Below are 23,956 nucleotides of genomic sequence, written 5' to 3' on the forward strand. Positions count from 1 at the left end.
TTTTATCTTTTGTGCCACATACCTAATACATTTCTAAGAAATAGCTGTCAGCTTTCTAACTCTCTGTTTAGTGGAATCACATCTGTTGTTTAATCAGTGGCTTTAAACATCAGCTTTCAAAAGTAGAGACCACCAAAAAAGGCTCACACACAACCCTGTGCAAAACTTATCAGCGTCTACAGCTTGTGTCTGCTCTCCACAAATTCCAAAGCCTTGCCTAGAAGGTCAGTGATGCTTTAAAAAGACTGTTATTCTTCCAGCCAATTGCAGTGCTGCATGCCTGTAATCCCAGCACTTGAGAGGCTGAGGCAGGAGGATTGGAAATTCAAGCCCTGACTTGGGCAACTTAGCACGATCCTATCTCAAAAACATAAGGTCCTAGGGGACCCCTACTGGGAAGTGTTTCTGGAGAACATGTATGCCATCTTTATAAACAACAAAACCACTAGAATTCCTGGGTGGTTAATCTTAATGCTCAGCATGGCCAGGCTATGGGATGCTCAGCAGCTAGTCAAACTTGATTTCTGGGTGAGTCTGTGAGGTGCTTCCAGGAAAGAATAGAGTTTGAATCAGTGGACCGAGGCGAGGGTGGGGCGTCCCCCAATCAGGGGCCTCCCCAGAGGAACAAGGGCAGAGGAGGGTGGGCTCACTCCTCTCTCCTGCAGCCGGGACCTCATCTCCTCCTGCCCCGGATCCTGGACCACCTGGCACCCAGGCCATAGGACCCTGGACTGACACTAACAACCCTTTCCCGCGCTCGCTGCCATTCCAGGTCTCAGCCTGCAGCTCATGGGCTGCTCAGCTTCACAGCTATACAAGCCAGTTCTTCCCGAATGTGGAATCAGTGGAGAACCCCACCAGAGAGATGCAGGGGAAAGAGCCCACTTCTCCCAAGCCCCCAAGATGAGCCTGTGCGGCAGCTTTTCCTCAGTCCCCGTGTATGGGAAAGAATGCAGAATTAACTAGGAGAAATGGTTCATCCCTACCTGGAAAAGAGATGAGTCAGTTGACTCATGAGTCGACTGCATAACAAAGTCATAATTAATTTTTTAAATTGTGGAGGTAGCTTCCCCATAAAATATTCTTAAAGAAAATGCCCCAAACCATGGTGCTAGTATCTAAATTCAGCACTGACAGACTGAGCTGCAATCCTGCAAGGGTGAATCTGATTAGATGTCAATCACAGTGCTGGCTTCTGGTGCATAAATCTACTTTCAGAGGCACTAAAGTGTCCTGGGAGAAAGACGCCAGTTATCTCTGGGGTCCATCTGTCTGCCCACAGACTGTCTGGGTTTCCTTACAGGAAGTGTCAGTCGCCCCTGGTTGCCTCAGGTAGGAGCAGGTCTTCCTCGTGGCTCGGTGTACTAGCTATGGCAGAAGGCAGAAGGGATCTGGGCTGGTTCCTACGATTACCCTAGGGCTGTTGTGTTTTCCATCCTCTTAGAAAATGATGAACGAAAAGGTACAATTAGAAAGTTCGAATATACTGGTGCTCACTGTGAATGTTAAAAACAACACTTACCAAAGATGAGTGCTTGCAAATAGGGTGGTCACCTGAATTGAAGGCTTCTGAAGTAACAGGATGCAGACTTCATAAAAAGCCACCGTGGGAACACGGAACTTCCCACTCACCTGGGCAAACCCCGTGCCTTCAGGACAAGGCCCTCGGGAGAGGTACAGAGGAGGAGGAGGGAACAGGCTTTCTGGGTGGAGAGGAGGGAAGGGTCGGAGTCAGCGCCATCTCACCTGTGCACTGCCACTCACCAGGGCCCAGAACCCTGCAGGAGGCGGGCCCGCTGTCCGAGCCCACGGGAGAGCCCACACAGCAGATTTAAAAACCACTGCCTGGCACAACAGAGCTGAGGCTGGGAGGATTCTGCCTAAATTGTGAGAATGCACTATTAAAAAGGTGGAAATCTCTGCAATTTATAACCATCTACCACAGACCAGTGAGAGGCGTTTAGGGGCAATAAAAAGAGGCTGGACAGACTGAAGCAGAGACCCGCCCCTGTCCACGGTCTGATCGGTTCTCTCTTAAACTCAAGAGGATTTCTTTTCCTTTCTTCTTTTGAGATGAGGGTCTCCATATGTGCCCAGGCTGGCTGTACACTCCAGGGTTCAGCTGATCCTCCTGTCTCAGCCTTCCCAGTACCTGGGGCTACAGGCATGTGACACTGCACCCTGCTATAAGAGGACGTTCTTAAAGAAATTTAACCCATCCATTTTAGTCTGAGACTTTTCACAATGAAATGCACTACCATGGCATGGAGCAGGAGGGAACTGCTTAATGGCAGAACGCATGAAGGGGATTCTCTCCTTCACTCTCTGGACCATTCCAGTGAGTTTTGATTTACATAAGAAATACAAAATGAAATTTGCCAAAGATAGCAAAAGGATAGGGAAACTTGCTCAGAAAAGACGAAGTTCTGTCAGTTATAATATATTTAACAGCATCTAACTTAGAGTTTCACATTTTTAGAGTATGACGAGGTCAAAGAGGGGCTGGAGGGATGGAAGGAAAGCTATGATAAGCATAGAAAATAGTACCTATCGAGAGGGCCTTAGAAAGTGCACAGCAGTACTCAGAGATGGAAAGGTCTGGTGATTCAATATGACTTAAGGTGACTTTGAGGGATATGAAAGACTATTAGAGAGAAGTGAGTTTCTAACGCAACAGAAGAGATAATTCTGGTCAGGCATCATAAAAAATAACCTGTAACAAGTTAGCAGATATAGAATTAGCTGCTTGGGAGAATGCTTTTCTACCATAAAGGTAAACAATCAATCACTTTTTCATTTAGGGTTATTTAGGCTCAATGAATTGTAACAACAAAAGCAAGTGCAAATTTACAGTTTATAAATAATAATTCACATTAGAGAGAGGGAAGAGGGAAAGGGTCAACCCTGCCACCCCATGAACAGCGCAGTGGTGGCCCCGCTCCTTGAAGGAAGTGGACCACGTTGTGGATGTGGAAGGGACACAGGGAGAGGAGGAGCGGTGACTTTCGAGGGGCTGTGGACATTCAGGTTAAGAAGGAAAGTGTGCGTGAGGCCACCTCCAAATTCTTCAATGACCATGTAGGAAAAGAGCAATTTAATATCTCATGGGCCCTGAGAAGCTGACCCGGGGTGCTGGAGAGCAGCCCGAAGGGCCCACTGTAAGGCTCACTTTCGGGAAGAAAGGGTGGTCAGAGGTGTCAGAGATGGGGTGCCTGTCCCCGGAGCGTGACGCGTCTGGAGGGGCTGGAGGCCGAGACTGCCACTGGAGAAGTGACCCTGAGGCCCTCACCGACACGTGAATCTCCGCCCTTGAATCAGTCCCACCTACACAAGAAACATTGCTTTCCACGAGGGGCCCCGTCTGGAGTTACGTTACCAAGCTCAGAGCCACGGAGAGACCACAGACGCATTCTCAAAAGCAGCTGCGATGTGGCTTTCACCTCTGCCTCAAGATGCGGCTGTGAATACAGTGAGATCCTAATTTTAGAACTGCCGACCACGTTTGCTGGCAACACACGCGTCTGGCCGCGCTGACAGCAGTGCGTGCGAAGGCTGAGGACGTGGGCAAGCTTGGGAGTGCTCGGTTAGGACGTGTGCACCGGTGCATCAGAGAGCACAGGAAACTCCGCAGCAGGGAGCCACAGACAGCCGTTTGCTTTGTTTTATAGCCAAATAATTATTTTGGTGTCATCGTGCTATGTTAATTAGAATATTTTAATCTTTCTGATGATTTTCTTTGAGCTAGAAAGAAAAAGAAATCCTGAATTTGCAGGACTGAATTTCTTAGTTTGATGGCCGGTCAGCACTTTCCCCAACAGAGAAGCGTTGACGGCGAATCTCACTGAGACTCTTCACTCTCAAGCCTGAGGACCGAGGCTGGGGAAAGCAGCCTCATCGCGTTCTTCATTTGCCCATCCGAGTCCACAGGAAGTGGGATGAGCTGGCTGTGATTTCACTTGCTATGCAGACTGAGTTTTTAATAAACCATTATTTTCATAAGAAAAATAGATTATAAAAATTAACCACCTAAAGGCTAGCGCTGCTGAAGCCACGGGCCAATGCTCAACAAAGGGCTGGGTGCCTTTGAGGCCGGCGGTGGAGGGCTCTTCCCACCTGCAGGCTGGGCGTCTCACTGTTGCTAGGACTTCCGCCTGTCCTCTCTCACAGGAGCCTTTCATTGCTCGCTGAGTTGGGTTGTGACAGTGTTTTTCTCTCGGGAGTTTTAAAATGTTATTATATTGCCTTCTGCTCTATTGTTTCTGGTGTAATGCATAATTTTCTTTAGATGTATTCAAGGTTTTCTTTTGGGTTTTGGTTTTTAGCAGTCTGACTATGACATGTGCAGGTGTGATTTTCTTTGCAGTTCTTCCTGATTTGAATGTGCTGTCCTGGATCTGTGTGATATCTTTCAGTACACCTGAAGAGTTCACAGCTGTTACCTTTTCTAACATTTCTTCCCGCCCAGCGTCCCCTTGTTTCTGCACACACGTCATTCCATGTTGTCCTGTGTGCACTGGACGCACTCTTCTGATTTTCTTCTCACGGGTCTGTGGGACGCTCTGCAGTGGCCCATCTTTAGGTGACAGCTTCCTCTCCTGAGTCCTACCTTCTTTATTTCTTTTACTATTTTTGTTTGTTTGTTTTCATTGTTCACCTTTCAATATTTTAAAAATAGTTTTTGGTGTCTGGTGAAATCTCTCATTTTCTCACAACTGCTGTCAACCTCTTCCACCAGAGCTTAAGGTTTTTACAACAGTTACGATAAAGCCTGATAATTGTATGATAATTCTAATGTCTACAGCATCTCTCGATCACTTCCTCTCTTGACCTGGAGTCACATTTTCTTTCTCCTTTACAAACCTAGTAATGTTTTCCCGTACTTGGGCAGTAGAGACTGAATTAATATATTTACTCCCCAAACTGGCTGTCCCTTTTTTTCTTATTAGGCCTCTTGATTGGGGACTGAGTCAATCTGGCTAATGAAAATGGGCTGTCTTACAACTTTAATTTGACTGCATTCACCATTGTTTTCAAGTATTTTGAGAGCAAAACCAGCACTGATCTTTCTCAGCCAGAGAGGAGAGAAGCTATGGATTATTTTCTCTCCTACGATGGGAATTTTCTGAGGCTTTTCACATTTAGGTTTCTTTTCATCCTTAACTTTATGGTAGGTTCGAGAAACTGATTTTGTAGCTTTCCAGGCTTGGTTTTTGTTGTTGGAATTAGAGTGGTGGTGTCTCATGACTCACTATGTCCTAAACGAAAGCCACTATATGATTTTTGGTAAGTTAATGTCTCTGAGCCTGACTTTCATCTATAAAATAAACTCTAGGATCATTGTGGGACTCCAAGACGAGGTGACTGTGTTGTGTGTTCTAATTTCCTTTCTCTTTTTCCTTTGGGTTCATGGCATGGTCATAAAATCACACAACTTTACTGGGTACTATCTATTCTCCCTTGTTTAATTTTGCTTTCTTTTTTGTCTATATTCGTTCAGCTTGAATGAATCAACTTTATACTTGGTGCTTCAGAAAATCTTACTCATCTTAGGATATACCAGTTATTTTTAGTTTTATTCAGAGATATGTCTTAAATAAATTAATTGCCAACCCTAAAAAGTCACAATTTAATATTGATTCTCAAATATCACCAAAGAGATTAACATTTTAATGAACTCATCAGTTATAAGCTCATATCTCTGAGGATATAAAATGATCGATATAGGTTAATAAACAATTTTCTTTGACAGATAGCCCTGTTTATTTGGCCAGGAAATCTGAACCAGAGACATCAAGGTGACATACTTAAGGAAGACACATGAGCCACAGTACAGACCAGTCACAGTGCATTCTTCTTGCTTTGTTTGTTTGTTGTGTTAAACATACAGCCCTAGCTGTCAAAGACCTTTCTTGGATGTCACTTTCCTGCTTTCCACAGCATTCATGTAAAACCACGCTGCTAATTCACACGGTTTGGGATTTCCAGAATCTACTTCTATGCCACATTTATTATTTTTTGGAGAAAAGAAGCAAATATACTGAACACATTTCATTTTTGATTTTGGATCAAACATTAATAAAAATGCCACAAAAGTGCAGAAAACCACATGTAAGTGACATTGAGATCTAGAAACAGGATCTGTTTGATGGAGGGGCATAAACTTACACTAATGCTGGCTAAAATTTTTCTGTATCTTTTCATGTTTCCCATTTAACACCAGAAAGCCTCCCCAAGAATCCAAAATCCAAGTGCTGGGAAATCCAATGATCATCCCTTACACTCTGTTTTCTAAGCAAACAGATGAAAACATTTTTGGGTTTTGTGTGTGTGTGTGTGTGTGTGTGTGTGTGTGTGTTTGGTACTGGGGATTGAACTTGGGGCCTTGTGCTTTCGAGGCAGGCAGCAGAACCACTGAGCTAAATCCCCAGCCCCGAAAACATTTTTGAATCTTGATTCCAATGAAGCCCAAGTGCAAATGACTCACGTGCATTAGTTTACATGATACACTAAAGGGTTATAAGCGCTGTCATTTATGTGATCGCAAGCTGTGTGTACAGCAGTAAAGCAAGCTGGGCTTGGTAGTACTAATAGCCCTATTAATTACACTCCCATAAAGTTCATGCATGATCTGAACTCCAATATTATTACCCAAGGTTCTCCTGGTGGCTTTCTTCCAGGGGAAGGTATCACAGGGCTGGCTCATTTGCTTTTCATTCTTTGCACTAACTCACAAGTCAGTGAAAACAGGAGACAGAAAGAAGAAAGGAAGGAAGGAAGGAGGGAAGAGAGAGAAAGAATGAAAAAGAGCAAGAAAGCAATAAAGACAGAAAGAAAGAAAGAAAGAAAGAAAAAGGAAAGAGAGAGAGAGAAAAGCCCACTGGGTCATGCTTTTCACCAAGAGCGGCCACGTGCAGGACCATTAACACAGTGCATTTTTTTTTTTTTTTGGTACCGGGGATCGAACTCGGGTCCTTGTGCTTGCGCAGCAGGTGGCAAAACCACTGAGCTAAATCCCTGGCCACAGTGCATTTTTATTTCAGGGTTGAAAACTTACTTCATTATGCTAATGAACATACGAAAGGTTGCTCATTTTATTGGTAATTAAGAAAATGATATTCAAGTCAATGAGGCACTTTTCACCTTTTAGATGAACCAAAAAATAACTGATAATATCCAATGATGATAAATAAGTGGGGAAATGGGTATTATGAAATATTGTCAGTAGGTTTTTGAACTGTAAATGCCCCTTTTTTGATGAGGGGTCAGCAGGTGTGTCTGTGGGGGGGGGAATTTGGTGATTTTTATCAATATTTAGAATTCCCTTTTACTCAGCACTTAAATTTTTAGAAATCTAAACTACAAAGCACTCTCACATACAATGAGAGATGTATATATAACGGTGTTTCTTACAAAGTAGATGAGATAATTCAAAAGTGGAAATCATCTGTATGGCCACCAATTTGGGGCTATCAATAACTGTGCCAATTAAAAACCATAAGATAGATGCACACGTACTGAGAAAGAAATTTCCCCAGGAAATATAGTGAAATTAGCAGGTGAAAAAAGCAAGCTGCAGAACAACTGGTGCAGTTCTCTGTGCTGATATGGAAACACATTATAACCATGCATATGAATGCATATGCACAAGAAATGGCATGAAAAAGGAATAACACAGGTTAAGCAAGATTTCCTTTGAGGAAGAGAGTGGGCCTTCCATGACACATGGGAAGCACGTCACTTTTCAAGACATCACAATTATGTCTGTATTTGAAATCTTACACTTGCAAAACCAATATCTGTGGATGTTACTGGAGTAATTTTAAAAATGAAAATAAATTATAAAACTGGTAACATTTCCATCTCAAACATTGTCTTAGAGGCTTTTGGATCTCCAAAGCCTCTTCTAGAATTCAGCAGTTTTTATAAAGTTGACGTCTGTCTTACAAGAAGTCCAACAAAGATGTGTAGTCAGGAGATTCAGTATTAAGGTCTTTCAATTTAACTTTTAATCAAATTGAACTGACTGAACTGATTTTAATGGGAAGTTGTATGTAAGAGGTGAATGGAGTTCTCTGAATTTAGCAATAAGGCTGTGTTTAGAATATAGTATCAAAGTCATTTCTTACAAAATTAAGACTCAAAGTGTTAAATTTATTTATTTATTTTTTACATTGCAAGCACAGTCTCCTCTGAAATCCAAGGAAAGTTGGTTGGCACTTGAGGAGAGCTCCTACTTGGAGAATGAAAATTAGCATATTTTAGCTTTGGCCTCTTATCCTCCAGTAGAAAAGCTAATTAGAAGGCAGGAATAGCAACATCCTCCTACCTTGATTTCAGGCTTCTTTGAGTCCTTATTAAAAGACCCTATTTCCGTTCACAGAATGACTCAGAGTTGATTTCAGTGGGTATGGAAAATTATCACTTTCTATTAACCAGTTCCTCCCCAACTGTTGTTTTTAAGTCTTGATTTCAATCAGAATCACAAATGAAGAAAGGTTTAAAAGATCATCCAGGCTTAGTTTACTCAGAGCAAATAAAGTTTTAAAGAGTGAAGTCATGTGGTGGGGGCGTGGCAGGTGCCAGACAGGGAGCTTCACAGGATGGCGACAGTGTCAGGTGAGAAGGGTGTTTGCTTGGGGGGAGCTGGAGCTGACAGGAAGAAAGAGGTGTAGGGGCTGCACATGGTGCTCCACACAGAGTGGGCTCACAGATGCTTGTGAGCTCTAACTGCAGACAGCTTTCCATCAGCCACTATATTCTACAATCAAATTACACTCCTACCCCAGTGAGGATGTGGGTTTTCCATGTTAGTTTGTGCAATGTGTGTAAATCTTAACCACAGGAGGATGAATGGAGACACAGGTTGGTGTGGTTGTAAATACTCTTGCCAGAGGAAGATACCTTTTTCTGCTTTTTAGGTGAAGCCATAGACAGATCTGCATCAGATTCTGACACAAAATTAAGAGGAGTCACTGAAGGTTTCCTCAAAGGAATCATAACCATCACTACCTCTGGTTGGATATTATCTGTGCTACTTTCTAAAACATTAGGACTGTTGGAAATTGTGCATATTGTGATCCCTACCATCAAGGCACCACTAATTGACTTTTCTAGAATAGTATGAGATAGTAACCTGATACTCTGAAAGATGCAATGACCACTTGCTGAATGGAGTCTGCTGCATACTAGGAAAATAAGATGAGTCAGTTGGCCAAACCAGAGGCAGATGCTTTGTTGCCCCTTCTGCAGATTCCAAGGGCTCCAGCAAGTGGCTGGAAGTCTTTCTCTTCTGTCAGGATCAGGACAAAGCCCAGGAACCCTGATGGTCCCCACTGTGTTTTGACTTGATCATTTTTTCCCATATAACATAAGATTTTGTGGCTTCTAATACTTTATGGGGTTGTTAGAAGTTTAGCCAGAGCTGAAATTCAGGATGCCAGTAAGTGCTGAAGATACCTTGCCAAGTCACTTGGAGAAGGTCAAGACTTCGAAGGAGTAAAGCCAAGAAAGTCAAGGGCCATTTGCCACTAACCAGAGGAGGCACTTAGACAAGTGATCCCTATGTCACTACTAGTACAGGAAGAGAAAACCTTTAAGAGTCTTGAAAGTCATCAGTGACCACAAGAATAACCAACTGGTCTACCTTACAGAAACCTAGCAGCCAAGCAATTGCCACAGCTTGGTCTAAGTAAAGCAGGGGGTAACGTTTGCTCAGCATTCTCCCAGGGAGATGATGAGGTATGAGGTGGTGCTGGACCAGAGAGGAGGACGTTGTTCTTCCTAATGCAAAATCAGGGTCCTCTTTGCCATGGGCATGTGCTCCATCTCAGAAAGCCTCGGGAACAGCAATGTACTGACTGTAAGTGCTGCTGCTGGGTTTTTCTGGTGGGAATAATGAGGAAAGCAAGGTGGAGTGGATGACAGAGGCAAAGTGGATGCTTGTGCAGCGAAGGTGTGTTGGATATGAAGGGAAGAGAGGGCCTCAGATTACTCGTCTGCAATCACAAGGACTCGTCCCTGTTCCCATCTCCAAGTGTGTGGGGGCAGAGAGGGAGGCTGTCTTTACCCAGTGGGGTGGTCTTTCACACCTAGTGCAACAGCGCTTGGCAGGAGGGGCATTCCCAAAGCATTTGCTGAGTAAGTGAGCAATAAATGAAACAATGAGAGTGAATCCATAAAGAAATGAGGGATGGGGAAGTAAGAGAATTGAAAGTTATGCGAGAAATTTTTGAATAAGCTGTAATCAGGCTGGAGCCTTCTGGATTTGACAGGGATGTGCTCCTCATGGATGACTTCACATAACCAATAAAGAACTGGGGTATGCCCTGGAGGGCTTTATCTCCCTCCTGTCTCCTTCCTTCACCCTCTGCTTCCTGGCCATCATGCCATGAGCAGTCTTTTCCTCTAGGCCCTTCACCATGCCACTGACCATGCAAGGACTAAAACTTCTAAAACATGAGGCAAAATAAACCTTTCCTCCTTCATGTGTAGGTGGCAGTTATTTTGTCTCAGCAACCAGAAAGAGACTAAGGTAATCATGGGCAAAACTAAAATTATAAAGCGTGTGTAGGGAGGGATTACATCTCGTTCACCAGGTTGACGGCTGAGTTGAATGACTCAGTATAGGAATGCATTTATCAGAGAGTTTTTCCTTACGTATCTGAACTCCTTAGTATATCTGAGGTCAAACCAACAGAAACCAAGGGCTCCAAGCTGGTAAGTTTCCACAGAGTAAATAACTTATCATCTTTCACAGTGCCGAGACTTCTGCATTTATGTCACTTACATAAGCTATGCCCACACATTTCTTTGTTAAAAGAAGTACTTACCAAGTCCCTGCACTTTATTTTTAGAAGTTCAGTTCTTTGCCTGCTTCTGAAGTGCTAACTCTGTTCTTTTTCTCTAACAAAAGTTTGAAATCAATAGCTTGCTTAAAGCTGTGCTGTAATGGTCCTGCACCTAACAGTGCACAGAGGGAAGTTTCAGTCTTGGAAAATGACAGCTAGGAAAGCCGAAAGCCAGAATGAATGTCTGTGTGGTTAGGGAGGCCACTGCTGGGAATCTGCTTAGGTCTTGGTGTTCTGGTGAGTGTGCCTGTGCATGCCCCTTGTCTTCACCAACAGCTGGTCGAAGACCCACATCTGCAATAGGTATCTGCCCCTCTTCTCAGCCAGTGGTGATGGAAGACCACATCTCTGGCTATGTGGCCTCCTGAGCTTTGTGTTTCCCAGGGCATGTGGTAGGTTCTCTTCCCCTTTGGATTATTTTTTTTATTTTTTCCTCTCTCCATCCTAATTTTAACTAACATTCTAATTTTATTTTTAAATTCTGAAAGAGAAAGCATATTGAATATTCTTAGCCTGTCAAAAATGGGAACAAGCATTCTTTTGAGAAGCCCAACAAGGTCAGTTCTTGTCTTTGGAGCTCATTAGTAGGGCTAAATCTTTGCTTTGAGATTTCTTCCTGTGGAATCCACTAAAATGGACCGGACTCATCCATGGTTCCAAATAACCGATGAACATGTGGGATTCTTATGATAAAGTAGTGACCCCTCTCCCTCTTGAAATACATCCGAAGATGTCTACTGTTGCAATGATGGGGTCTCCCAATGTGTCTCTGGCTCCTGTCCCAAGAAGTGGTTCCCTGCTGGAAGTGCTCAGGGTCACAGTGGTTCTCTACACACACACCTTGAACAAATCTGGGTTCTCTTTCCATTGTGTAGAATTTTTAAAAATTTATTTTATTGGTACATTTTAGGTATACAATATGATGACATTCATCATTGGAAATTTGCACCTTTACATAATCTCTCTTGGTTCTTATTTTTCCCCATTCCCCTGCCCTCCCTTCAACGCCTCCATCCCTCCCTATTTACAAAGACTTTGTTTCCATTTTTCCATTTTCTCATATTAATTCCATTCCCTTCTTTCCTTTCCCCTCCCCCTCCCCCTCCCCTTCCCCTTTGCCTCATGTGTAAATAAGGACTAAAAGGTATAATGGATAATCCACTGTAGAGAATTGTCATATAGGCAAGGGGAATGTTTTTTTTCCCCTTTTCCCCATTTGGCTATCAGTTAAATCTGTGAGAAGGAACAGGGTAGAATGCAGAGAGGAAATGAAAAATAGGAGACACACAGATGAAGGGGAGAGACGGGGAGGATGAAATTCTGCCTTGAGAACAGCTCTTTGGATCCCTTCCTTTGGCCTCCTTCTCTTCCACTTCCCGTCCTCATTGGAGTGTGTGGCTGCAGATGTGCCTGGAAGTCGGGGGTAGATCTGATCCTCTGGACAAAGAGCTCACGCTCGCTGCTTCTCTTGGCTTGGCTTCCTTGGGCAGAAAGACTGCACCTCCTCCCTGGGCAGGCTGTGGGGCTGCTGCACTTCAGAATTTGTGGGCACGAACTCTCACTCGCACCAGTCCTTGTAGGGGTGAGGAAATAGCTGAAATGCCTCTTCTTTTATCTGTTTAGGAATCATACCAGGGCCTCCCCTGACATCCAGGGACACACAGGCATTGTCTTAGTTACTTTTTCTTACTGCTGAGACAAAATACCTGACACCCAAAGTTAAGGGAGGAAGTCTGTAGAGGTTTCAGTCCGTAATTGGCTGGCTCCAAGGCAGGGTGGTGTGGCAGAGGAGCATCGCAGAGGAGAAACAGTCCATGGCAGGCAGAAGGCAGCTAAGGGGAAAGAGCAGCTTCTTTCTGTCCCTTTTACACTCTAACTAGGTTACCCACCTGCCACCCTTAGGGTAGATAGCGCTCAAACCCAGAATTATGCCAAACCAATCAGTGCAGTGGTTTAGTAGTCACATGCCCTTAATCCCAGCATCACACACGCTAGATCCAACCACCTCTGAAAAGCCAGACCTATGCCTGCATGAGGGGGACATCTGGACACAGCCATAACATGAACGTTGGAAAGTGACCGCTGGATTGAGTTCTCATGAAAGAAGTTATTCTAATTCAAAGTAATGCATATGCGATCTGACTTGCTGGGGGAAGAGTGACTACTGAGCTCATCAAATGCTGGTGGTCGCATACCCTACTTATTAGATGCCATCTGGATGCCTCACACTGCACTAGGAGGTTTTGTGCGTCACCTCACTTGGCTCACAGGGACCCCTGAGGCAGTGACTGTTGTTATCCAGATTTACGACATGGAGAGAGGCAGCATCGATGAGCTAGGGAAACTCACCAGGGTGACCTGTGGCCCTTCAACCTGACTGAATGGAGAAACAGGAGGAGGCCAACCAGGCATGGCCACCCCTGGGTGGGGGCTGCTTGCCCGCTTTTAGAAAAAGGAGCTTTCATTATTTATGTACATTAACTGCATTATACATTTTATAGCAGCTCAAGACAAGTCTTCTTCACTCAGTGAGGCCCAGGCAAGACAAAAGACCATAATTATTTAAAATTTATTTAATTTGTTGAACTTAGGAAATAAGTCCTAGATATAATTCTTAAAGTTGAATATTTTGTTTGAAATGACAAATTAAGCTGCTAAAGGAAAGCAATACTCATACTATTTCCTAGGAAGAAGAATAAATCAGTAAAACAAAAGACAGTTAAAAACCACCATATGGCCGCCATGCTGTCCTTTACCTGAAAGTGACGTCCTTCCCACTGTGCACTGTTTGATGGATTATAAGTTGATGGATCATGTACACTAGCAAATTCTTTGGAGTAGATACCTTGTAGGGGGTTGTACTGGTTGTTGTAGTTTAAAAGGGTCCTACAACAAAGCAGGACACTTTAAATGGCATTGCCTGAGAGCTGTGACTGAGGAAAAGCTACATATTGGAAATACTGAGCCTAACAATATCTTCTTCTAGCTAGATAACCTCAGGTTGTAACAGTCCACTTTCTTTCTCCCTCTTTCTCCCCTTTAATCAGGTACACTGAAGTATAATTCAGACAAGACAAAATCTACCTAAGAGCATAGTCATGCCGCCTGTGAATATCTGAGATACAGGGGACCCCTGAAGCTCACCGGGTTAGAGCACCCTCGAATTGTGAAAAACCACAAATTTCAGATGTGATCAGAAAAATGCCTACAAATGCCTATTTTTTATTTATTATTATTATTATTTTTGGTACTGGGGATTGAACTTGGGACTTTGCACTTGCGCAGCAGGCACTGGAACCACTGAGCTAAATCCCCAGCCCCATATGCCTATTTTTATAAGTTAAACCCTACACGTTATGTCTCCCACAGTTACATAATTTAATTTAATAAAATACTGCATTAATAAAGCCTTAGATGGTGCAGGGCATTTTGGTGGCAGCTTAGGGCTTTAAGAAAAACAAAACCGAGAGCACTGGAGACAGCTACAAGCCATACAGCGCCTGTTAGGATGCAGGGCATCTGCCTGAGATGGGTTACAGGGCAGCAGCCAATCAGCAGCCAGAAGAAGTGAATAGCGCTCTTGGATTGGCTACTTGAAACTTCTCGCCAATCTAAAAAGTGGAGGATGTTTTCAGACATCTAAATTGTGCAAGATATTTGTGGTTTCCATGAAACTGCAGGGGTTTCCACAATTATTAGGGTCTAAGGAAAAATCTGAGAATGACTGAGGCTGTAAACTCTGAACCGCGACTTCCTGGGGGTATACTGTATATAAAACATTCCCATGGGCCCCCAAGTTCACTGCTGCCCCCATAGCCTCCTCCAATCCCAGGGCCTGGCAGCCACTGATCTGTCTTCTGCCCTTACCACTCTGCCCTTCCCACATCATACAACCATGCAGTATGTAATTGTATAGCACAGAAGCTTTGTGTCTGGCTTTTTGCCCTTAGTGTAATGCTTCGGAAATTAGTCTATACTGCTGCACATATCAGTACCTAATCCCTTTTCACTGATGAGTGGCACTCCATTGTATGAGTACCCATTTTCTTTATCTTAACAGGCACAGACGTGGGTTGTTTCTAGGTTTAAGCAGTCACGAACAAAGCAGATGAGCATCTGCTACAGTTTTGTGTGTCAACATTGTGTTTCCACTTCTCTTGGAAGAATGTGACTCTGGGGTCCATGGCAAGTGCATGCTTAACTTTATAAGCAAACGCCAAGCTGTTTTCCAAAGTAGTGCTACCATTTTGTGTTCCCACCAAGGAGACCTGAGAGTTCCGGTTGCAGCATTAATGCAATTACCACGTGGACTTCCAGATGCTAGGGTAATGCCAGCCTATGGAAACTCGGAAGATGACGCTTAAAGCAAATACACTTTCTTAGGAAACATTAAATGAAGAGCTGCCAGCGAACCTGAAGACTCAGCTACCAGAAGCATCTCCAAGACAGGGTGGTGGGAGGGCTGCTGGGCCCGTGGGTGCCTCACTCCTACCTAGAGCCTCTTCCGGGCCCTGGGCCCTCCCTGCTGCCTCCCCATGCTGTCCAGAGCCTCTGTCTCTCCCCGACCTTACCCTGGGCTGGCTTCTGGCTCAAGGCTGAACCTGTAGGAAACTCCCACTCCTTCTGCCCAAAGGCCCTGCAGTGCTCTGAACCTCCGGAGAGGGGAGAGGGGAGAGGGACCTGCGGGCCGTGCTGAGGTGGCCTCTTGCGCCTCCTGACCCACATTCCCCAGCGGTTCCCTGGGCCTCCAGAGCTTTGGCATCCTCACTGACAAATTCGGAGGCAATAAAACCTGTTTTCTGGGGCATAATTCACAGGCACGGTGGCTGGCACCTTAGAAAGCAAACAGATGGTATTAACTTCAGGTCTTCCTCTAGATTTAGTCCTCTAGTATTTTCTGGCTTCCCCTGCAGCTGCTGAGGTTGTTCCTTCTGCTGTTGAGAAGGCTTCCTTGTTCTTTCCCTGGCGCACGTGCACACTCATGTTAAATGACCAGGCTTCTGGAGGTGAAACCATTGGAACCCGGGCCCTGATCTGCTCCATGACCTCTCTGCCCAGACTCTCCAGAGAAATCACCAGAAAGACAACTTCATCACTTTCCTGTCGACTTTTTTTCAGCATTAGAATTTTGCAAATCGTTCTTAATTTAATCTTATTATTCTTAATTATATGCCTTGTACTGGGCTAACTGATTCTTTTCATACCAATTCAAGCTCGTATAAAATTAGTTTTATGTTCAACTCTGAGCTCCTTCCTGATGAGCCAAGCCACCCATTCCCACTCTCTCAGAAGTTATTTCTAATTATACGCCTTCCCCACCTCCTTATTTCCCAAGCCCGATTTGAAGCAGCCTTTGTGAAATGCTGGGGTAACTGCTGGGCAACACCTTTATATCATTCGGAATTATTAGCTCCCAAATCTCACCAAGAGCTGAGATTCAATCTCTATAGCTGTCAGCTATGATTTTAGTTGACACTGTATCCTTAAAGTAATTACATCTGCTAATGTAAAAAAAATTTTTTTTTTCCAGTACCGGGGATCGAACTCTGGACCTTTTGCTTGAGAGACGGGCGCCAGAACCACTGAGCTAAATCCCCAGCCCTCTGTAAAAATTTTTTTAAAACAGACCAGGCATAGTGGGCCATGCCTGTGATCCCAGCAGTTGAGAGGCTGAGGCAGGAGGATCACTGAGCTACATAGTGAGGCCCTGTCTCAAAAGACCAAAAATAAAACAAAACAAAAGTGCTAATAGCACCAATTTTTGAGTAGTAAATGAAATTTGCTTCTCTAACACTTTAAACAAATCCAAGTTGTTTCAATATCGGCTATTCATTTTTATTCTTTCTCTAATATGAAATCTAAAAATGGCCCAATCATTGTAACTGAGCAATATTATTGTGGACACAAATCTAATAATGCCAAAATTAAATACAAATTAAAAGTTCTTAAAAATTTTCAAACCAGTGTGAGTGTTAGAACTGCTGAGTGGAGCTGTGATGTGTCCTAAGACAAGTACGATAAAACCTTGGGTTGTGAAGGATTTGTTCTGTGAGTGTTCTGCAAGATCAGCAAACACTCCCAATGAGTTTTAACTTGATAAATGTGCAGTGCCTTGCAATACGAGTGGTGCATGAAGCAAACATCACATGATCACAACTGAGCCAATGGTTCTCTCTCTCTCTCTCTGCTAAATGGTGGGTGATTGTCTTCCAATAGCAAGAGGTAATAGAGGAGCTCTCATTTGAAGAGGAGGAGGAGAAAAGGCAGAGGAACCCTTCACGGCAAATGAGACTAGGAAGATGTGTGAGCAACAGTGCCCAGTTCTGTAGCAAAGCACCACCTGAAAAGGCTGTAGCAGTGTGAGTGATGCATCGCAATGTCGCATTCCCATGAAACCCTCAGAAGGAGGCAAAAGCAAGTGTCATTGGACAGCTTCCTTGCTAAACTGCTCAAAAACAAAAGGATTCCATTGAACCACAGAGAGCAGTGACTCTGTTAGTGACAGCGAAAGTCACCCACACAATAACCCCCCTCTCTTGTCTCCTTCATACCAGCCACAAAGGTTTTCACAGGTAAGTGCAGGTTAATTTGTCTGTTTTTCTTTATATTTTGTATTTTCTTTATTATACTGTGTTATATTACAGTATTGTAATCATTTTCATATGAATATTTTGGGGTGTGGAATACATCACCTGAGTTTCCACTGTTTTTTATGGGAAATTTGCTTTGATATACAAGTGCTTTGGGTGACAAGCACGTCTTTGCAAGGAATTGTGCTCACAAACCAAAGTTTTACTGTAATTGTCTTCAGACCTATTGATGAGTATTTTTCAGTGCATCTCTCATGGTCCACAGCTCCTATTTGGGCAGAAATTTCTGGGTACTTCTGGGCCATAGATAAAAGTGCTTCCTCCGGGTCTGGTGGAATTAGCGGAGGTTCTGAAGCCTACTCTCCAGCACCGCCTCATTTCAACAATGCTCCTTAAAACAAAAAGCAAACAACTGTTTCTTGCCTCGACTCTTGGGAGAGTTGTTTTATTGCTTTAATTATTTTCAGTGTAAACTAATTTACCACCTTGCCTGACTATTTGTGGTAGCTTTGTTTTTTCTTTCCTTGTTTTAGAGCTGCGTTCACTCTTTTTATCTTTCCTAGGTCACCTTCCCAAAGGACTTGTGCTGTCTGCAATCCCCTGGGGTACCTGGGAGAGCATCCTTAGGGAAGCTGCCTGTGGCTACACCAGGTTCCGAAGAAGCCTCTACTTGGAGTCTTGGAGAGACGGGTGGTATGCTGACAGGAATTCAGATGTGAGCGATTATATACTTCCACCTCTACGTGCATTTGCACTTTCTGCTGAATTCATACCATTTATGCTTTGTGATTTAGTCATTCATTGTGTTTGTGATATTTCTAAAAAACAGAAAAGTGAGGTCTGAGGTTTGGAATGGTCCTGCTGATGCTCTACTGATAAAAGGCCATCGAGTCACAGGTCACATTCTCCTCGGAGTCTGTAAAAGCCAAACACCCGATGTTTCCGGGGGGCTTACCTTGCCGGACAGCGAGGGTGGTGGTGTAGACCAAGAAGAGAAGGATGTAATTGAGGAAGCTCTGGAAAACCGGTGTGTTGGCGTGGAAATCTTCTGACAGGTACTTGCTGGTTAAACCAATTCCGCAAATAAGGAGGGACAGTACCTGGCCCAGGGCCACAGAGATTAGCATCTCCCTGAGAAAGAAGCAGGAAGTCCATTAAAACGGTGGCAGTTAAGACATAATGGTTATTGCTAGGAGCCACTAGGTCAGTGGGGAGCTGAGTGCCCAGACTGCAACCCTAACCCGCTTATTTATCACAAAGTGCCAACACTGTGATTAATCCCGAATACCGAGGTCTTAGTCCAGAAAAGCAACTGTCATGTGACTCGAGGCTGCCGGGCCACTTGGCTCATGTGCCGACAGAGAGGGCTCTGTGTGCCCACTGCAGCATGTGCGCCACAGGTTCGCTGCAGCTGCACTAAGCCAAGGGTGACAGTATTGTTTCTTTCCACTCACCCCAGTGATACTGTATGGAAGGCGCACTCATTACTACCGAGCTTTCACAGACGTAGGAACTGAAGCTTAACGTGGCTAAGGGTTTGCTCAGCCACACAACTAGGAAGCAGCATAACAGTCCTAGGGAGCACTAGAAGCCCAGGGGTCAGCCTCCCTACAGATCCCCGTACCTATGCAGGCAGACCCTGCTCTGCACAGATGGCAGTGCTGGGTGGGAAAGACTCCGGCAAAAGGGCCAGGCCCCCCTGAAAAGCTGGGACAGCCTCTCTGGTCCATGCGGACATTCTGCAAAGTTCTCTAGGTGCTGGTCATCTGCTCTCTTCTGCCTGCATGATGCTTCCTGTGTACTTCACACTCTGATTCCTGAAGCCAGTTCTGCAGTGTGGTGGTATAAGATCACCTTTCAGGCCATGAGGCTGTTTCCTGGGCCCTTTCCACAGGCACTGGCCCTGCAGACCACGGCAGTGGGGACCAAAGGCCAAGTCCGAGCATCAGTTTGCACATAAATGAAATGGCCATGTAAAATGCACAGTCACAGATGCTGTGACACGAGCAGAACACCAGGATAAAGAGCAGACTTCCGCCCTCCCTGGCCTCTGACTTTTCCGATTTAAGAGCAATGCAATGCCAGCGAGCAGCAGTATTTCCAAACAAAAAGCGTGAGGAGAGGTCGTGTTGCAGCCGCAGGTCTATTATTCTGGAAGGAGCAGAGTCCTGGGGACTCTTTGATGGGTTTTTGATTTAAAACAAAAAGCCACCAGTCACGTGCTGTTCATCCATCTGCTTTCTCGAGAAGGAGAAATTTTACCCTGGCCCACAGGCCCTTGGAGACACTGCCCTGAGGTTAGCCTGGGTCGGTTCTGGCCCTCATTCTTGAACTCAGTCCCTGAAAGGAACTCAGTCAGGTGCTGCTGGGAGTCCTGCGCCGTCCCCTAGGGGACCTGAAGGGGGTTCTGCAAAGACAAGACAAAGAAAAGCCACTCTGGCCGTATGGACAGGAAGGCTGCCCTGCTATCTACGCCTGAGCCTGGAGCTCTGCAGCTCCTGGGGTTTGAAGAGGGCTGTGCTGGAAGCTGAACTGGAGACAGGGAGGGAGAAGCCCGGTCAGCCCCGCCGCCCCGCTGAGGACGGCCGAGGCGGGAGGAGTGGGCGCCTCCCACTCGGGTCAGGCGGCCAGCCCGGAGCTGTGCCCACTGCGGACAGCGCGAGGGAGAGCTCGGTGCTGTCCAGGTCACACAGCATAACCAAGGCCATCCAGCGAGCGGCCCCTGAGCACCCCGACTTCCGCTCTGCTGCTCTGCTGCCTGCCCTGCCGCCCCTCATGGGCTCCTGGGCCTCACGCTGCTGTTCCAGGCCGCCCGCCTCTCTGCGAGAAGCCTTCGCTGCGCTCTTCCCCGTGGCGGGCCTCCCTGAACGGTAATGACGCTTGAGGCCTCCGCTGCTTTCTCCAGACCATGAAGGCTACACAGTGCTCTCCATGTGTCTGCAGTCAGGGACCAGGAGGCGGAAGTAGGGAGTGGGCGCGCAGGCAGGCCAGAGGTGCGGCCGTGTGGAGCAGTTTGTAAGAATGGAAGGGTGATTTAAAAATAAAGGAGGCAAGAGAACAATCAGAATTCACTCACTGGTTTTTTTGGGGGGGTTTTGGTATGGAGGTCGAACTCGGGTCCTTGCGCTTGTGCAGCAGGCAGGGAAACCACTGAGCTAAATCCTCAGCTAACTCACTGGTTTTTAAGGCTAAGAGAAATGTAATATCCACTGACGAAAATCATGATAAGGAGCTGGTTTTAGTGGAAAGACAACAGATGAGCTTCCCAATGATTCAACAGCATTAAAACCATGGCTGGAGAGAGAGAGAAGCCAGAGACAAATATATGGAAGTTACATTTATAAAAGTGATGGCTAAAGTACCGGAAATGGACGGAGAGTAGGAGAGGAAATAAGGGGGACCCCAGGAGAGACCCTTGAGAAATTTCCAGATTGGGGCTGGGAGAGGGAGGGGTGTCACATAGCTGGGGTCAGTGTCTAGAGGACAGAGGACAAAGTAGAGGCCAGGACAGTTCCTGGTGTCAAGAAAACCACGAGAAAGACATTAGCTGCTGCCAGTATGATTCGACGGAGAACATAAACGGCTTATTGGCCATACCGATGAGCACTACACGTACAACAGGAAGGGAAGGCCGTTCATCAGGTCGGGCCACGAGCTCCTCTTAGGAGGACGAGCCTCGTGTCACAGCCTGCGCCATGGAGCTGGCTGCCGGAGCCACCACGAGAACAAGGGACGAAATATAAGCAGCCCCAAGTTCCCAAGGCTGACGTTCCCAGTGTTGCCCGCCCAGGCCCATCCCGCCCACTGCTCCTCTGCTCTCTGCTAGCAGAGGGACAGAGCCATCTGACGGCGTGTTGCCCAGAACACTGTCCTGCTCCCTACCAGGGACCTCAGCTCATTTCCCGTCACCCTGTTCCTCCTGCCCATTTCTTTCCTTCGGTAACCACTGCAGTTATCCGGGGTCCCTTTGACCAACTCCTCATGGCCTAGGGAGCCCCTGTGGGCTACACCCTGTGACCACCGTTGAGTCAAGTGTCCTCATCTGAATGTCCCTGTGGCTACTTGCACTCACAGTCCTGGGAGCTCATGAGCTCCCAAAAAGACAGAAATGCATGCTATTCATCTCTATGTTCCTAGTGCTCCTCAGAAAGGAAACAGATGCTCAATAAACAGAATGAATGGACGTGCACAGGGCTCTGTCTCTGAGAAGGGAAAGTCTTAGAGGATTTGAAAGATGGCTGCTTATCTTGAAAAACTACTAGCTCCAAAAGACAAAAACATCTTTGCTTTCACTGTATTCCATCTGCCAGTCAGACGCTGAGATTAATAAGCTATTTTCTGGTGCATTATTGAACAAGCCTGCTAAGGTGCTATCTTGCAAAAATGATGCTAAATATGGTGCAGGGTGAAATTTTGCACAGCAAGCTGTTGGTTATTCATATAGGACATGGAATAGCACACCAGATGCAGCCCAACATAAGATAGATACATAGCTCCTATAATTTTAGTAGCAGAAATGAAGAGGAGGTTATGATACACATTTTCATCATCTTTGTTTATGCATTTAAAAGGACATCTTATCCACTTTAAATTCAGAAGGACCAGACAATGAAAAATGCATGAGTCTCATGAAAAACAGTGCTGCTGGGAACTGAATACCTTTTCTAACAGAGCTTGTATTCGTAAAGACTGACATAACCATTATCACCAGCGCCTTGTTCTGTTATAGAAATAGACTTTACAGTGCTGAGAATAAAGTTATGCTACAAATTAGATATTCAACATAAGATTAAAAATAAAGCATAAATTGTATCCTGTTTTCTCATCTTATTAGTAAGATATATTCTTTTAAAAGGAAGAATTTCAGCACAGTGTTACATAATCACATTGCTCTGTAATTCCTTGCATGAGAGGGAAACAATTATGCTCTGGTTTCAGTGACAGCAAAGCCACATTTCTGAGGAAGCCTCTTCGTCTGATAATGCTTCTTGGGTGAGCGCTGTCAGATGTGAGTGAGACATGAATTCGGATATGCATGCACAAAGAGCACTATGTGTTGCCCGGGCTTTCCCTACTCCGAGGGCCTAAGGGAGAAGCACCCACTGTGTCCTCCAACGAGCTTCCTGTTTGCAGAAATCAGGCCATGGACTTCTAGAAGCTCTTTGCAAAGAGATTTTTTTTCTGTGTCCAAGCATTAATTAGACCACTATGTAAGTAGACTGTTAGGCAAGAAGCAAATCCGTATCTCAAGGAGTCTCACCTTGAGTGGGGTTCCTTTCCCCTAGATCCTGTATTTATGGAGCCGAATCTGTCCCTAGATTCTGTGGGAGCCAGGCTGCTTTGTTTCTCTCATCAAGTAGAAGGAACCAAGTGAGCCACCAGGAAGCCTCCCGAACACTCTGAGAATGGGCGGGTCCTGGGTGCCGAATGCAGGAGAGCCACGTCCCCACTGGAGCACGAGGCCCGGTGCTCACGCACGCTGCAGTCAGTGGCCAGAGGAGACACTGCAGTGTGGCCCGCTGAGAGCTGTGTATCCTGGAGCTGGGCATGGGTTTCTTCGTGTAAATAGGGCCTTACAAGCGGTGTGTGTGTGTGTGTGCGCTCTCTCACAGTCCCCTCAGGTCCTTCAGCTGCGTGATTCCCAGGGTCTCTGGCCGCTGACTCTGGAGGCTGCCATCGCAACTCTGCACTGCGCCCAACACCACAGGGGCTCAGCCCAGGGTGCCTGCCTCAGGCCCACGCTGTGCCCCTGGTACCTTCCACCTGGGGACCTCGCTGACGCTGAGGGAAGACCCTGTGGGCACCACTCACACACGGCGGAAGTGCCAGGGAGCATCGTGTTGCCCAGTCAGGGACTCAGGCAGCCCACTGATGTGGTCTGCACTGGCCCAGCGTCTCTGGCTTCCTGGGGGTGTACTCTATCCTGCGCTGAGCCCTGCCCTGCTCCTGCCCTGGAACTGCACCCTACAGTGCAGAACCAACATGCACACCCTGATTTCCTGGGGGAAAGGGCCCTCAGCAGAAACAGATGCACTTTCTGTTTCCTTCCACTCCCTATTTCTGACGTACGGTTAGAAGGCACTGGTGTGTGCACATCAACTCTTGAAATTGCTGTCTTCAGTCCTGAGAAGATTTCCACTGATCGCTTTGGTAGCTGGGTTACCAGCAGTGCCCACTCACTTATGTGTAAGCTCTGTGGGCGTAGGGATTATCCACCAAGAAGCAGAGCGGCAGCAGCTTTGCCAAGCTTGCTGGGTGTAGGGTGAGAGAAGAGTGTGCAGCCTGTATCCGGCCAAGAGGGGCAGAGAGCATGAAGAAGCAAAACTATCTAAATAGAGAACTTTGTGCTAGAAGGTAGGGTCCAAGTACATCTCTGTCAGACTGCTGGAGCCCTGGGACCAGTGCAGTTTTTACAACTGAGTAAAAGGAATCTGGAGGCTTCCTGAGAGCAGGGTGCAGGGTTTCACACTGTAAGACGTGTGGATGGTGGACGTGGGGTGCCCATTACTGCAAGGAAGG

The 23,956-nt window shown here is 45.8% G+C and overlaps 1 protein-coding gene across 4 annotated transcripts in view; it reads right to left on the minus strand.

Moving 5' to 3' along the window:
- Slc35f1 (solute carrier family 35 member F1) overlaps positions 1 to 23,956 on the minus strand; it is a 310,829-nt gene that overhangs the window by 117,985 nt on the left and 168,888 nt on the right. For all 4 annotated transcript variants that reach the window (XM_004860187.4, XM_087190200.1, XM_021240624.2 and 1 more), the window contains exon 2: positions 18,393 to 18,568. In XM_004860187.4, the coding sequence (XP_004860244.1) occupies positions 18,393 to 18,568 (176 nt within the window). The remainder of the gene's footprint in view (positions 1 to 18,392; positions 18,569 to 23,956) is intronic.

The sequence above is a fragment of the Heterocephalus glaber genome, unplaced genomic scaffold (genome assembly GCF_053883595.1).
Source record: "Heterocephalus glaber isolate CG9 unplaced genomic scaffold, H.glaber_assembly_v1.0 deba00001550, whole genome shotgun sequence".
Classification (NCBI taxonomy): Eukaryota; Metazoa; Chordata; class Mammalia; order Rodentia; family Bathyergidae; genus Heterocephalus; species Heterocephalus glaber.